This window comes from Oncorhynchus nerka, linkage group LG22 (assembly GCF_034236695.1).
Source record: "Oncorhynchus nerka isolate Pitt River linkage group LG22, Oner_Uvic_2.0, whole genome shotgun sequence".
Taxonomy (NCBI): Eukaryota; Metazoa; Chordata; class Actinopteri; order Salmoniformes; family Salmonidae; genus Oncorhynchus; species Oncorhynchus nerka.
Window position 1 is genome coordinate 47357800 of NC_088417.1, and position 15939 is coordinate 47373738.

Sequence of the window (15939 nt, forward strand, 5' to 3'; positions counted from 1 at the left end):
AAATAAATGCCGGGTGTAAATTAATTGTTTACGAGGTTACCATGAATTACCATGGATTGTTTAAGGTTTAATGTTTGATTTGTTAGTTTAAATAATTCAGTAATGACTCTAAAACATTATGGCAATCATCCGTTTTTTTATTGCCAGTAAGAAACTGCTAGCCATTGGCTGCCTACATCTGAGAACTAACTGTCAAGCACCAAAATAGTCAATAACTTCGGAAGTACTGATCCAGGAAAACTGCAGACACCCCTCTAGTGGCGAAAGTAAGAGCTGCCGAAAATGCACAGTCAAGGAAAACTTTAACTTTTGTCAAGGAAAAGTTTTTTAAAAAATTAAATAGAGGCATACTAAGAAAAAAAGAAACATAACACAGTGTGTAAATGATAACACACTACAGGAAATGATTAACTGATTAAAATTCTGGAAGTGAATGCTGGAATAAAACAATTAACTATGCAAATGAGCAAAAGCTGTGCATTAAGGAAATAAGCACCTGACTCAAACAGAAGCCTGTCTCTAATAAGCGCCTGTTGTGTTAAGTGATTTAAGCAAATAGGCTATTAATTGAAGTTTTATGGTAAACCCTTACAAAAATGGCCATCATACTTCACATAATAATTCACATTTTCCATTGCTGCAGGATTAATTTCCTGCTGTAGCAAACTGGGTCAAATTAAGATCCTACATCTGTAGGCCTTTGTCCACCATCTCAATGCTTCATTGAGATTGGATTAATGGAGCAGAATAAGTTCCTATATAAAATAATAATAATCATATAAATAAATGAGAAAAAGTCAAATGTTTTTGGAGGTCATTTTCATCAAGGTCGCGATTTTGTGAACATTCGTGTTTTTATGTGGTGGAACCTTGCTGTCGGCTGGAAATGACTGAATGCACTGAAACGTTCATAGGCCAGTGGTCTCCGCTGTGTAAACAAGGGTATCTCCCAAGTGATTATAATGATCAGAGAATCCAGTGATTTCCCTGGGCTCAGTATGAAACCCCAACCCTCAAATGCATAACTCTAGTAGAAATCCCACTGAAAAGAACGACGGAAAAGAAAGAAAGTCTTTGTTTTTGCAAGACATTCCTCACCCTTTGTTTACAACATAAATATGACATCAATTAAAAGAGTAAAATGATACGGACAATCTGCGGTGGTTAAAACGCTTTGACAGAATCCCGTAGTTGCAGTAGTGTTCATATGAGACCGGCTAAAATCCTTGAGGTGTGACTGCACACCATTGGTCTACAATGGTGGATTTGCAGATGGGTCATGACAGGAACTGTAAAATGTTGTTCACTGTTAAACTTACTCATAAACAAGTCAAACCGCCACCTGTGGAGAGTCCCATCCCAAGCCATGCAGAGCTTGAGGAAAGGGATGGAACAAACTGATATGAAAATCACACACACCTGTGTGGTCGATGTATCATTACAGTACTACTAAAATCCCATTCTATGAAAACAGTTCCAAGGAAATCAGAAGGGAAAACTATATCCATACTATGTCTAAGGACATTTCTGGCATAACAGTATCTTCCTCACTGACTCTTTGTGCGTTTCACGTTTCTTCCCGTTAAAATGTTACCTTTAACGTAGGCTACACATCATCTCAAACGTATCACTTTCCCTCCGACGGGTAAGTGGGAGGAGTGTGTGTCGTGTACTTGGTCTCGTGCTGTCCACTTTGGTCGACGTCAAAGCCCCGCCTAATCACTTAGGCTGACCTTGACTAGGTCATGTGCCATTGGGCCTACCCCCCGCCTGTCAATCAACCAGGCTGCAGACAGTCACAATAAAGGAGAACTAAAAAGACCTTAATGGGTAGCGTGTCTATGTTTGCGTCCCAAATGGCACTGGATAAAAGGCCTCGGTCAGTGCTTATAAGGAATAGGGTGAGGTTTTTGGACACATACAGCCTTAATGTAGAGCCTATCCACAGCACTGGCCTGGCGTGGCACACAGACAGATACTGTGTGTGTGTGTGTGTGTGTGTGTGTGCGTGTGCGTGTGCGTGTGCGTGTGTGTGTGTGTGTGTGCGTGTGCGTGTGCGTGTGTGTGTGTGTGTGTGTGTGTGTGTGTGTGTGTGTGTGTGTGTGTGTGTGTGTAGGGGGGCATGTCACAGTATTTCATTAATAGTCTAAGCTTACACAATGTGGAACAATCGGAGGATTAGGATCGTGAGACATGCTCGTGATAAAATCTCCTCATGAGGTCAAAAAGGCCCAAGTGGACAGTGGTTTGCTGCAATTTGACATTGGGAACAGCCAATAATAAGTCCTTGTACACGAGGTTGATACGCAAGCCAGAAAATACTAAAGATAGTCCAAAGGAAGTATGCTGCTTTGTGAAGGTTTGTGAAGGTTTTTCCACACTGACCAAATTGAGACGAGAACACATTACCGTCAGAGAAGCATTTGCAACAGGCCAGTTCTTGTGGACATCTGCAGAGTTTGACTGGGAACAATGCTGCCATGTGTTGTTGCTAACAGGGAAAACACAGCAGCCAAAACACACATAGCCAAGAGGATATTACAGAGGCGTCCATTAACTGTGAGACCCTTATCTGTGAGGCAGGCAGGCGGGCGGGCAGGCGGGCGGGCGGGCGGGCAGGCCGAGACCAATGGAAGGGGAAAGTCTTCCTGCTGCATGCGAGCCAGTGCCTCTGCTTCCCTCAGCCGTGTTGCTTAGTGACAAAAATATTGACTTTTCGCTCAAAAGCACATGATTAATTTCTTTCTGCAGAAAAGTCCAAACAATAGGACATTTCAATCTAAATAAATTGCCTAGCCACCACATCACAGAGGCAGGTCTCCAGCAGTGTGATATTGTGATAGGCCAAAGTACACTCAAATCTGGTTCCGATTGGGCCTGCCCACCATCTCCTTCCAGAATGGGAAAATGGCCTCGTGTCAAGAGGCTAGAGCTAGGGAAACAAGGTTAACCGAGGTGCTATGTCTCTATGCAGGTTACCATGGAGAGTGGATGGCAATAGCTGGGTGGTTACTGCAGGATGTTTTGATTGCAGTCAGGCCCACTTTGCAGACAGTGTGGGGATGGAGGCGCCCTCTTTTGAGGTGCCGGTTGGGGGGAATCGTGTTTTTTTTCTGAGTAAGGCCTGTCAGTCCTGCCCACATATACAGGTTCCAGCTGGAGGGGATTATTGATGACATGCACGGCACTACAGTGGGCTACTGTGAGGACATGGAAAAACCATAACCACACCTAGAAATCTGACATGGCCTCCACTGTTCCCAGACATGGGGAAACAGCTGGAATGTAGGGGGTAGAAATAAACGAGGAAAATCATTCCCAATACAATATCCTTCTCAGATTGTCAGGCTATAGCCTACATGTAATTACACTGTAAAGAACTGTCTATTAATAATTGTTTAAAGGATATTAGATTCTCCATTATGTCAAGTTGGTGCTATCACACATTATTTTGGAGTCAGGTAAATATTGTACATATTGTACAGTAGGGTAAAGTCATAGGTCTTACAAGAAGGTAGATAGGGGCCAGTACAGCCTGAGGTCCTAGATTTAGCAGCAGGTGTATTACCTTTACAGGCCACACAAAGATGTTCAAAGCCCCCACAAAATAAAATATGTAAAAAATATACACATAGAAAACATGCACAAACGGTTCCTAAAACATTATCGTGAGTGCTGATGCTTTACATATGAGAGGACCGCTGCATGCCAGCCGGCATCCACCCCCAATCAGTCAATGATATCAGACGAGACAAAGGGCGTCTCTCCTGGAATAAAACATCACCCTTAGCCGCAACAATGAACACGCAGCCATTTCAGACATACCCAGAGCTGTGCTGCAGCATCAATCCCGGCCACCACGTTGCTTGCACCGATTTAAACTCCCAACTCCTTTAAGCACCGCACCGCACCGGCGAATTCTGTTACATTATGTTCTAGTGATGCAGAATTCGAAATGACCCATTTTACAGGCGGGTTTATCGCATCTGATCTCACATGGGCGTGGGAGATTCTTTTTTCTCTCCCTGCACCAGTCCAGACGCTCAGATTGCCTACAGCTGGACAAATACATATGTATTTAACAGAATTGGTGTGTACAACGTGGTTTATTATGATACATAATTAAAGTTCTTCAATAATGAAAACGAATAGGCCATATATTTCCTCGATTCACACAGTTATAACTTATTTATTCCTTTGTATTCGTTTTTTCTTATCATAGGAGGCCGAGTTTTCAACATATTTGGCCCTGTAGGCTACAAAAAAAGAATCCAAAACGCGATAATGTTATTTATTATTTATTTGAAAAAGAATATGATTTCCTGCAGCATTTTCTCTCTTTCCTCAATCGTTCCAGTTGCCACAATTTAGTTTTAAAAAAAAACGAAAGTTCTAACAATTACAGTCCAGTGTGAAGATGTAGGTTATTTGATTTATTTCATTATATATCTTGCACATGAGCCACATGCACTGCGCACGGGTACCATGCCATCCTCAACAAAGAAGATGCAAGTTACCTTTAAGAAAACGCCTTGTTCTGTCTCTCCGGCTGTCACTATTGTGGCCAATCATGCCACCTCATTCCGCACTACTTAGCACTGTATTTCATTTTCCAGCGGCTATGTTCAATAGACTATCATAATGGTTAGGAAAATATTCCAAACGGATGAGAAAAGCCTGTATGCATCTGCCCATTAATTACTATTGCCACAGCTCTGAATAGCGGTTACATTAAAAAAAGAAAAGACAAAACCAATGCACTGATTTGCATCAATCAAGCATGCAAGTTTCAAGAATAATTGAGGCAGATATTACTTTCTACTTACTGTGATCTTTGGAATATTCTTTTTGCCTTGATAAGAATGCCCAGACATGATTGCGACTGAAAACTGATTCCACCTCTGAACAAAGCCTTGAAATATTCCCCTCTGGATGCTTCTGCGGCTACAGCCTGGATGGGAAAACTAGGGAATGGTCGCTTCTCTCTGCAATGTAAAGTGCGCTTCGTAGTGAGCTAGAAAGTCTACTCTGATCATCCGGTGGACTCCTCCCTCAAAATACAGTCTAATTTGTAAAGCTGCAATGCTCAAATCATTCCACAAGAGGACGCTCAACAGCAGGTGTTGGCGACCACTATGAGCTCGCTACTTTATAGCTTTGTTGTGTAAACTCAATGGTGTGTTCAACATGCTATGCATGCAGCGCTGATAGATCCCAGCAGGCCAACAATGCACTAGTTAATTCACGGCTGAATTGATCATAAGAACCGGTGCGGCCCTGGATAGCCAATGGGCAGAGCATGTAGGTACCACGCAGTAGACTAGGCCTATATACTGTATTCTCTGTGGAGCTGAGACAAGAGGGGCGTGGGCCTGACAGGTTAGACTACTGTACCAAATGAGCTAGAGGAGGGTGCAACTGAAGCTAAGGATGGGGCAGGCTGTCCTATCTGCTTCAGCTGTGTAGTCCTATTTCTAAGCTCAGCAAGTGACAAATCCACTTTTTTTTTTTAACTGGAGGTCGGTGTTTTCACTGTAAAGCAACTTATGTCAAGTGATCTTTTTTTCCAGCCAAAATAAAGTAGAACGGCTCTCAAATAGGCCAACCATTTATATTATTTTACTGGGAGTGGTCTAGCCTTCAGACACCATACAAATGGTTACCCATACACAATAGAATAGACGACTTCCGGAGTATCCACAATCCACCAATCATGTATGATTTAATGTAAAGGCAATGCAGGAGTTTCTTCAGTGTCATGTGATAACTAGGAAATATGACAGGGTTGTACAGTACAAATGCACAACTCTAGAATTTCCCCCTTTTTCCATGTTTTATGGGCTACAAAAAAATTGAGATGCAGTATTTCAGGGAGAGCTGATATCTGTGTCCATGATCTCGGTAATTATTGGGCTAGACGGGTCGACCTGTTATTATGAACAAAGAGGGTGGAGCTTGCTGGCGAGTAACAGCTGTCGGACCCACAGAGCCTGTCACTGTCCCCACCCTGCCATGTGTCTCTATTGTCTGGGCCTCAGTAGAGCAGACCCCCTTCCCTAATGCACCGATAATGAGGTTCTGTGAATCAAAAACAACACTGTGTGTGTGTGTGTGTGCGTGCGTGCGTGTGTGTGTGTGTGTGCGTGCGTGCATCTGTATGGTGTATGTATCTCAAAGTACCAATTGATTATCATGAGTTTAAAAGGGGCTATGAGAGATGCTGTGTACATTAGTCCAGTAAATATCCATACAATATAAACAAGAAAACCGAGGAGGAAAGGTCATTTGGTGAGGAATGATAAGGTGCTTCCTAATAGCACACTGTTGACATGTCCTTTCATGGATGTGGACAGACCAGTTATTACTTCAGCATTTACTATCCCTGGAGAATGCATCAACAAAGTACTTAAAGTTGGCTGGATATTTCCTCTGCAAGCGCAGAAGGCACACTGAATGATACAGATGGAAATGTATGATATTCCCATTAAAATCCAAATACAGTAATAGACAGTAATTATTGTCTTTGATGTTCTAAAAGTAATGCACTAGAGTATACTCATAGGTACAGACAGGAAGCTGGGTATCATGTACAGGCCAGCCACAGAGGGGTGTAACAGACAGGAAGCTGGGTATCATGTATAGGCCAGCCACAGAGGGGTGTGACAGACAGGAAGCTGGGTATCATGTACAAGCCAGCCACAGAGGGGTCTGACACACACCTTCCACCCTGTGGGCCAAAGGGGATTAAACCCCTAACCCCTATAGCCCCAACCCCCTGGGCCGAGCCCCTAACCCATTACCACCATGACAGGAATTTCACGGATGCTGGGGGAGTGTGGAGAGAAAGGCCATCCCTGGAGCATTACCTTGACGGGCAGAGGACAAAGAGAGGGCCCTCCCATGGTTTGGCCACCTCCCTGAATCGAAGACAAGGCAGGGCACGGAGACTCTCCATCCCTGGTTGTTTGTATGAAGAGGTACCTACCGTTCCACTGAGACACAAGCCTTAGTGGTGTTGCTGCACAAATCAAGACGTTCAATGGAGTAGAGAAAGGGGATTAATTCCCAGTGTGCTCATGTAAAGTTTAGGCGTGTCACAGGAGACTTAAGAGCTGCCGAAAAAAAATACAATTTTATGAAGATGAGAGCACAGGGTTATAAATTCTTAAATATGCATAAATATTGTATTGTGAGGCTTCATACTCTGGCCTCATGAGGTAGGGCATGATTATAACTTCATAATGAAACATTGATTATATCGGGTACTGATAGGAGTGCACATTCGTGTGAAACAGAACTTGCATTCGCTAGACGTTTCAGCTGAAGTTCCGTTTGGCATTCGCTTGCATGAGAGGGCAGAACAGAAAGAAGCTCCCAGGTTTAATTAGGCTGACATTAGTTGTCAGACTGATATGTCACCACCACAAGATGGGAGCAACACAGGACACAGCAGACTCAGATCAGACGGTCAGATCAGGGCTGCAGCATTGCAGTTCCACATCGGTCCACATGGGGACCCTAGCAGCCACAAGAGGTATGTCATGGCTAGATGCAGCTGATTTTTTTTTTTTTTTTAAACATTTTAGCTAACCCCGACTCTTTTCCTAACCTTAAACGAATTATCCTAACCTGCTACCTTTAATCTCCTGACTTGCTACGAAAAGTCCTTTCTGACCGTAGCTGTATACCATCTAGTCAAAACCGCATATCAGTCTATGATGACACACCACTAGTCCTCCCCATGATGCCTGGATAGAAATGTCGCCTTGATTTATTATGCAACAGGAGACAATCTGCCATCACAGCACAAACTGGCAGAGAGTGAGAAGACACTTCACTGCGCTGAATCAGCGCCTCACGGAGTGCAGTTAGTGACCTTGGTTTTGCTTGGTCTGTCTCTTGTTCCGTGCTAAGTTTGGGTGTGTGTCTAGGACTGACTGGCACAGCTATGACTATATAGTAATCATCCTCACTCAACCTAATGGATTTTCTCATCTCTGAGCCAAAGGGATTACGGTATAGCAGGGCAGGATACAGTGTCTCAGCCCCAAATGGCACCCTATTCCCTAGTGCACTATAAAAGGGAACAGGGTGCCATTTGGGAAACACACCGTGAATCATCACTTTGTGTGGCCCACAAGCTCAACTGAAGTATTCAACTTGAAATATTCATTAAACCAACTTTATGATGGTTTAAAGGACAAGTGATGTTATACTGTAATTTCCCACCAATTGCATTATAATAGGAATAAAAATGACTTCAGACACAGGATGGATTCATAACTCACGTCACCTAGTCTATATTAACCATCTGAACTTCCTCACTCAGCACGAGACAAAAGAGAGCCTGTTGTCACTTGCTAGTATACCAGAAAGTGTCCATCCTGGTACACCTCCAACATCCATTCTAAGAATTAGTGCACAGATTCCCAAAATAACAGTGAGAAATATTTGAAACCCTTCAATGCTTTAATAAGTTGTATTCATTGCTCAAACTTCAAATCAACTCCACGCCGATAAGTTCTGAAAGAGATGTAAGTGGAACATATGACATTGAAAAAAAAAAACTCACATAATAATTCCTCAAAAAGATCCTACTGGATTCCTTTTATATGCTCCTTATAACCTGCAAGGTCGATGTATGATCATTCAAATGCATTTGTTTTTATTTGAGACTAACAATCATAACATGTGTGGCTGATATACGATTGATCGGACTTGGCAAAATGTGTTCATTTGTGTTTTGATTGGAGTGGCGTGAGTTGTGGCCACAAATCATAAGGCTGAGAAGTAAAGGGAGAAAGTACACGTTGTTTGTTTATTCCATGAGACTAAAGACTAACGCCAGAGGCTCAACGTGCGTTAGCAGCATGTAAGTGGTCAATTGAGTAAAGCATTTCACATGACCAACTGCTCTGTGTCCCTTTGTGTGTGGCCAGAGTGAAGCAACCAAAGGATGAAAGGGTTCCTATGTCTCCCGCAGGTGATCCAGAACCACAGACCAATCTAATCAAATGCAACCAGATTTATACTGCAGCCTTCATCAAATTCCAGTATTTATAGCATTTCATTATCTTTCAGATACCTCTGCATCCCAAACATGTCCCATTGATACTGGTTGTTCCAAGTTCCCTTTTACAACTTTGTTAACTTTCTACAAGCCTGTTGAGAGGCAGAATCACACACGCACGTACACACACACACACACACACACTTGTTCTTCCCACACACATATAAAATACTTTATTTGAATCCACAAATCACATTACAGTCGAGAAGGATTAAAACATTTCCTAGTTCATAGATATATGGGCACTTATGGATCCAGAAAGCACCTTTCTCCATACAGCAAGGCTGCCCATGACCGCTGACACAGAGCAGTAGCTACCTCACTAGCTGCGTTGCGTATGTCCTACGCAGGCCTGCAATCTGAAGGCCACTTTACTGTCAGCCTACAGTATGTACCTGGCCGAGACTCCCAAATATCAGCACAAGTTTGCGCTCTTAACCAAGGCTGTTCAGGCTTGACACACATGCAAATATTGTAACAGTACAACATTACCATCATGCAATTTATGTAAATTGGTGACACGTGGAAGTTTGTCTACACCGTGTGATGTACAGTTTAAGCCGTTTAAACTGGATAACAAAAAAATTATTTGAGGAAAGCTAAGTAGATAGGCAATTAATAGTCAATCGCTAAAAAGAGGGAAGGAAACGTGATTGAATATTTCGCATAAACCTGTAATTCGTTGGATTGCGTATTGTGCTGTATTGATACTTTTAGAGTGTCAAACTGACTCCTTTTACACCATTCAATATCCGGATGCACTTACAATGTAGTTGGCATAAACCCAACCAACCATTTTAGGAAGACACGTTTCTCAAGGAGCCCTTTGATATGAGGAAGAACAATTTGTCAAATGTCTGTTGTCATGACACAACATTAATTCATCTGTATGCTCCTCTGAATTTAGAGTTGTGTCAGCTGCTGTGCGTCTCTTGTGTTGTACTGTAATTAGATCACTATTTTTTAAACTGACGGGTACATTGATTACTGCAGACATCTGTGGCGCGCAAGAATAGAACTTACCTTTTCATCACCCAGGTTCTGTAGGACTTCCTTGCCTCTGGTACATTTTCTCTCTGTGCCAGAGTCTCTCATATCGTGCCAAATTACACTTTCTTTACATGGAGACCTCTCACTTGTAGGGCTCCTCGCCTCCTGCGCGGTCTCCGGTTTAGCAGTCCTAGGGGTTCTGTTCCCACGCTGACCGACGCTCAGAGCATCAAAATCAATGGTTTTGCTCTCGTATGCTCCCTCAACGTTGCAAAACATACCTCCGTATTTTTGCCGGGGTACCTGGTCGGCCGTTCCGGGACGGGCGAGATACACCGGTAAGTCATCATTCTCCTCCCTGTTCCAATTCTGCTTACGCTCGGCCATAGTGCGCTGTAGTGAAAGGAAAGAAGGCGAAAGTAGTTCTGAAACTGTTCTAGTGTGTAGCTGCACAGGGCAGGAGGAGGCAGGGGGAGTAGGCGCGAGTCTCCAAACCAGAGGTGGCAGTGCTGCCCTGGGTCTCATGAAAACAAAGTGATACCTGCAGCAGGAGCGTTTTGTTCACCCCCCCCGTGCTGTTCAGTCACACATTTGAGATGTTAGCTTACCACAGACGCACCAAACTTCTTCAATGCATCATTGAGGAAAATAACTGCACCTGATATGGTTTTTGTCTAGGCAACTGCCATCTCCTCTAAATAGGCCTATATTGAATATCTTAAGACAAAATATCTTGCTTGTTATATAAAAACCGTAACTGATTACTGGGTATTATTTTGTACGGGAGTAGCCTTAAGATAAGCAATTTATTCAGGGACACTTATTCAGGCAAGGGTTGTTTCTAATATTCACGTGTTTTGGCCACACCCATCTTTGACGCTGTCCTTTCAGCACCACGCATGCTACCAGGCCAATAGCGCCTGTAGTTGTCGGGGCCTCATTGCTTTTATCTAGGTCTACACGACATGGCGGTTCAACTTTCAAACACACTATTTACCTCCATCACCCAGAATAAAGGCACTATATCTTTAAGCTTCTCCTGAGAATGCAGATGACAGCGTCACTGTTCTCAGACACTGGCCTGATTACTTAGCAGAAATTAGACAGACAGGGGCCTGCAGGAAGACAGATTCTAGCACGTCTCAAAGTGACAAAGTACTGTGTGCTGAGACAAGCGCAGGCAACAACTGAAGGATCAGCTTCAAACCTCATTCAACTGGCTAAGTAGAAACACACAACCGTTGGTAATAGTCCCTGACACTCTCCCCAGCCGGGAGCCACACAGCAGTTTCTCACAAGGTCTGTTTGGGGGCTTTCAATTGGATTTGACCTACTTAGAAATACATTTACTGAGCTGACACAAAAATACTTTCTGCTGGATACAGTGATGTCATGCCGAGCTGTATAGCTGCATCCTCAAGTCCAACCTGGTCAGTCATTCCGCCTGTAAATCGAAAGCACTCCATATGTTACTTTTAGTATGTCATGTATTCGTTTTGTGGAAGTCCACCAACCATTTCGCACGATATGTTATGAGTTACAATCTATATTACGTGTATACGTTGCGATTTTGAAAAATGTACAATAGGTTCCTCATTTGTACAAATTCTAGCTAACATCTCAGTCATTTAGCAGACGCTCTTATCCAGATTGATTTACAGGAGCAATTAGGATTAATGCCTTGCTCAGACAGATTTTTCACCTAGTCTGCTGAGGGATTTGAGCAAGTGACCTTTAAGTTGCTGGCCCAGCAATCTTAACCACTAGGCTACCAGCAGCCTTAACTGCAACCTTTACAGTTACTGGCCCAATGCTCTAACCACTAGTCAACCAGCTGCCCCAGCAGAGATGGTTGTCCTTCTGGAAGATTCTCCCATCTCCACAGAGGAACCCGAGAGCTCTATTAGAGTGACCATCGGATTCTTGGTCACCTCCCTGACCAAGGCCCTTCTCTGCCGATTGCTCAGTTTAGCCGGGTCGGCCAGCTCTAGGAAGAGTCTTGGTGGTTCCAAACATCTTCCATTTAAGAATGATGGAGGCCACTGTGTTCTTGGGGACCTTCAATGCTGCAGACATTTTTTGGTACCCTTCCCCAGATGTGCGCCTCGACACAATCCTGTCTCGGAGCTCTACGGACAAGTCCTTCGACCTCATGGCTCGGTTCTTGCTCTGACATGCACTGTCAACTGTGGGACCTTATATATTAAATAGACAGGTATGTGCCTTTCCAAATCATGTCCAATCAATTTATTTAACCCAGGTGGACTCTAGTCAAGTTGTAGAAACATCTCAAGGATGGTCAATGGAAACAGGATGCACCTAAGCCCAATTTCCAGTCTCATAGCAAAGGGTCTGAAAACTTACAGTAGCAGTCAAACGTTTGGACACACCTACTCTTTCAAGGTTTTTTAAATGTATTTGTTTATATACAGTATATTTTCTACATTGTAGAATAATAGTGAAGACATCCAAACCATGAAATAACATATGTAGTCAGCTGCATACCACCCTGCATCCCACTGCTGGCTTGTTACTGAAGCTGGGTTGGTCCTGGTCAGTCTCTGGATGGGAGAACTGGTGGTGTTGGAGGGCTAGTAAGAGGCACCCTTTCTTTTGATCTAAAATATCCCAATGTCCCAGGGCAGTGATTGGAGACATTGTTCTATGTACTGTAGGGTGCCATCTTTCGGATGGGATGTTAAACAGGTGTCCTGACTCTCTGTGGTCACTAAAGATCCCATGGCACTAATCGTAAGATTAACACTGGTGTCCTGGCTAAATTCCCAATCTGGCCTTCATACCATCATGACCACCTAATCATCCCCAGCTTGCAATTGGCTCATTCATCTGCTCTCATCTGTGACTATTCCCCCAGGTCGTTGCTGTAAATGAGAATGTGTTCTCAGTCAATTTACCTGGTAAAATAAGGATTAAATAAATGTAGTAACCAAAAAAGTGTTAAACAAATCAAAATATATTTTATATTTGAGATTCTTCAAAGTAGCCACTCTTTGCCTTGATGACAGCTTTGCACACTCTTGACATTCTCTCAACCAGTTTCATGAGGTAGCCACCCGGAATGCATTTCAATTAACAGGTGTGCCTTGTTAAAAGTACATTTGTGGAATTTCTTTCCTTCTTAATGCGTTTGAGCCAATCAGCTGCCGTGTCTTTGTGAGACGCATTCTGCAGCAATACACCATCCCATCTGGTTTGCACTTAGTGGGATTATCATTTGTTTTTCAACAGGACAATGACCCAACACACCTCGAGGCTGTGTAAAGGTTAATTTACCAAGAAGGGGCGTGATGGAGTGCTGCATCAGATGACCTGGTCTCCACAATCATCTGACCTCAACCCAATTGAGATGGTTTTGGATGAGTTGGACTGCAGAGGGAAGAAAAAGCAGCCAACAAGTGCTCAGCATATGTGGGAACTCCTTCAACACTGTTGGAAAAGCATTCCAGGTGAAGCTGGTTGAGAGAAGAGTCTGTAAAGCTGTCAAGGCAAAGTGGCTACTTTGAAGAATCTAAAATCTAAAATATATTTTTGATTTGTTTAACACTTTTTTGGTAATGATTCCATATGTGTTTTTTCATAGTGTTGCTGTCTTCACTATTATTCTACAATGTAGAAAATAGTAAAAATAAAGAAAAAGCCTTGAATGAGTAGGTGTGTCCACACTTTTGACTGGGACTGTATGTAAATAAGGTATTCATGTAAGGTATTCATTTGCAAACATTTCTTAATAACCTGCTTTCACTTTGCCATTATGGGGTATTCTGTGTAAATTGCTGAGGCTTTTTATTTATTTAATCCATTTTAGAATAAGGCTGCAACATAACAAAATGTGAAAAAAGTCAAGGGGTCTGAATACTTTCTGAAGGTACTGTACATCAGAGTGTTGCTAAACCTACACTTGGCAACCAACTATAGGGTATAGTTGATTAACTTTGGTTTGGTTACAACTCAATGCACATGATACTGTACCTAAATGTAATAGTCAGTAGAGGTTTTTCTCAGTCCCATTAGAAATGACACATGTGGCTGTGCACATTACAGTGCCAAAACAAGGATGTGTGAGTAGAGAGACAACTCTACTCACCCTGGTTATAGCCAAGTGAGATCAAACAGACTGTGAAATGACACCCTATTCCCTATGTAGTGCACTACTTTTGACCAGAGCCCTATGGGGCACGATATAGGAAATATGGTGCCATTTTGTGTTGCTTAGACATACTGTGTACAGTCACCAATCTCATGACATGAGAATGCTGAACAGGGAGCACATGACAACAGAGATAAGATGCTTCAAAGCCTTAGATCATTTCCACCGTTTAAACTCAATCCGACGTGTTTTTTCTTATTCAACTTCTAAATGCACAACAGTTTTCCTCAGCTCAGTTGAATATTTGTCCACAATGCTTGGCAGTCTATTGTCAAACATTCTTAAAAATACAATTATCCCCTGTACCAGTAAGTTTAGCGAAAAGATTACATTTAGCCCACCGACATGTACGAGTAACAGTGTTTTTCTGTCATATGCATGTAATTAAGGAATGAAGATTCTAGAAAAAAACAACAAAAAAAAACATTATAAAATAAAAATGATCCTCCTGTTCTGACCGCTAACTGTTTCCTCTCTCACTTAGCATTATGTCATTCTGTTTCTGGGAGTTATAGTATAGTTGGTGTGATGTCATGGCTGCAGAGCTAACAGATCTAAATAAATGGTGCTGGATATTACGGGCACGTCAGAATGAATGACAAGAATGGTTCTGTCAGGATTATGTGGAGTACACATAGCCCTGAAGCATATTTGATTTATTTGATTTATTTCACCTTTATTTAACCGGGTAGGCAAGTTGAGAACAAGTTCTCATTTACAATTGCGACCTGGCCAAGATAAAGCAAAGCAGTTCGACAGATACAACGACACAGAGTTACACATGGAGTAAAACAAACATACAGTCAATAATACAGTATAAACAAGTCTATATACAATGTGAGCAAATGAGGTGAGACGGGAGGTAAAGGCAAAAAAGGCCATGGTGGCAAAGTAAATACAATATAGCAAGTAAAACACTGGAATGGTAGTTTTGCAATGGAAGAATGTGCTAAGTAGAAATAAAAACAATGGGGTGCAAAGGAGCAAAATAAATCAATTAATTAAATACAGTTGGGAAAGAGGTAGTTGTTTGGGCTAAATTATAGGTGGGCTATGTACAGGTGCAGTAATCTGTGAGCTGCTCTGACAGTTGGTGCTTAAAGCTAGTGAGGGAGATAAGTGTTTCCAGTTTCAGAGATTTTTGTAGTTCGTTCCAGTCATTGGCAGCAGAGAACTGGAAGGAGAGGCGGCCAAAGAAAGAATTGGTTTTGGGGGTGACTAGAGAGATATAACTGCTGGAGCGTGTGCTACAGGTGGGAGATGCAATGGTGACCAGCGAGCTGAGATAAGGGGGTCTTGTAGATGACATGGAGCCAGTGGGTTTGGCGACGAGTATGAAGCGAGGGCCAGCCAACGAGAGCGTACAGGTCACAATGGTGGATAGTATACGGGGCTTTGGTGACAAAATGGATTGCACTGTGATAGACTGCATCCAATTTGCTGAGTAGGGTATTGGAGGCTATTTTGTAAATGACATCGCCAAAGTCGAGGATTGGTAGGATGGTCAGTTTTACAAGGGTATGTTTGGCAGCATGAGTGAAGGATGCTTTGTTGCGAAATAGGAAGCCAATTCTAGATTTAACTTTGGATTGGAGATGTTTGATGTGAGTTTGGAAGGAGAGCTTACAGTCTAACCAGACACCTAAGTATTTGTAGTTGTGCACGTATCCTAAGTCAGAGCCGTCCAGAGTAGTGATGTTGGACAGGCGGG

General features: G+C 42.7%; 1 protein-coding gene across 4 annotated transcripts in view; it reads right to left on the reverse strand.

Moving 5' to 3' along the window:
- LOC115105269 (dihydropyrimidinase-related protein 3-like) overlaps positions 1–10527 on the reverse strand; it is a 36678-nt gene extending 26151 nt beyond the window's left edge. Inside the window, exon 1 of one of the 4 annotated variants that reach the window (XM_029627077.2) lies at positions 10094–10527. In XM_029627077.2, the coding sequence (XP_029482937.2) occupies positions 10094–10447 (354 nt within the window). In that variant the 5' untranslated portion in view covers positions 10448–10527. Of the gene's footprint in view, positions 1–4826; positions 5002–10093 lie in introns of those variants that run through there. The other 3 variants (XM_029627076.2, XM_029627079.2, XM_029627078.2) reach the window with 3 other exon arrangements.
- Positions 10528–15939: the final 5412 nt, after the last annotated feature.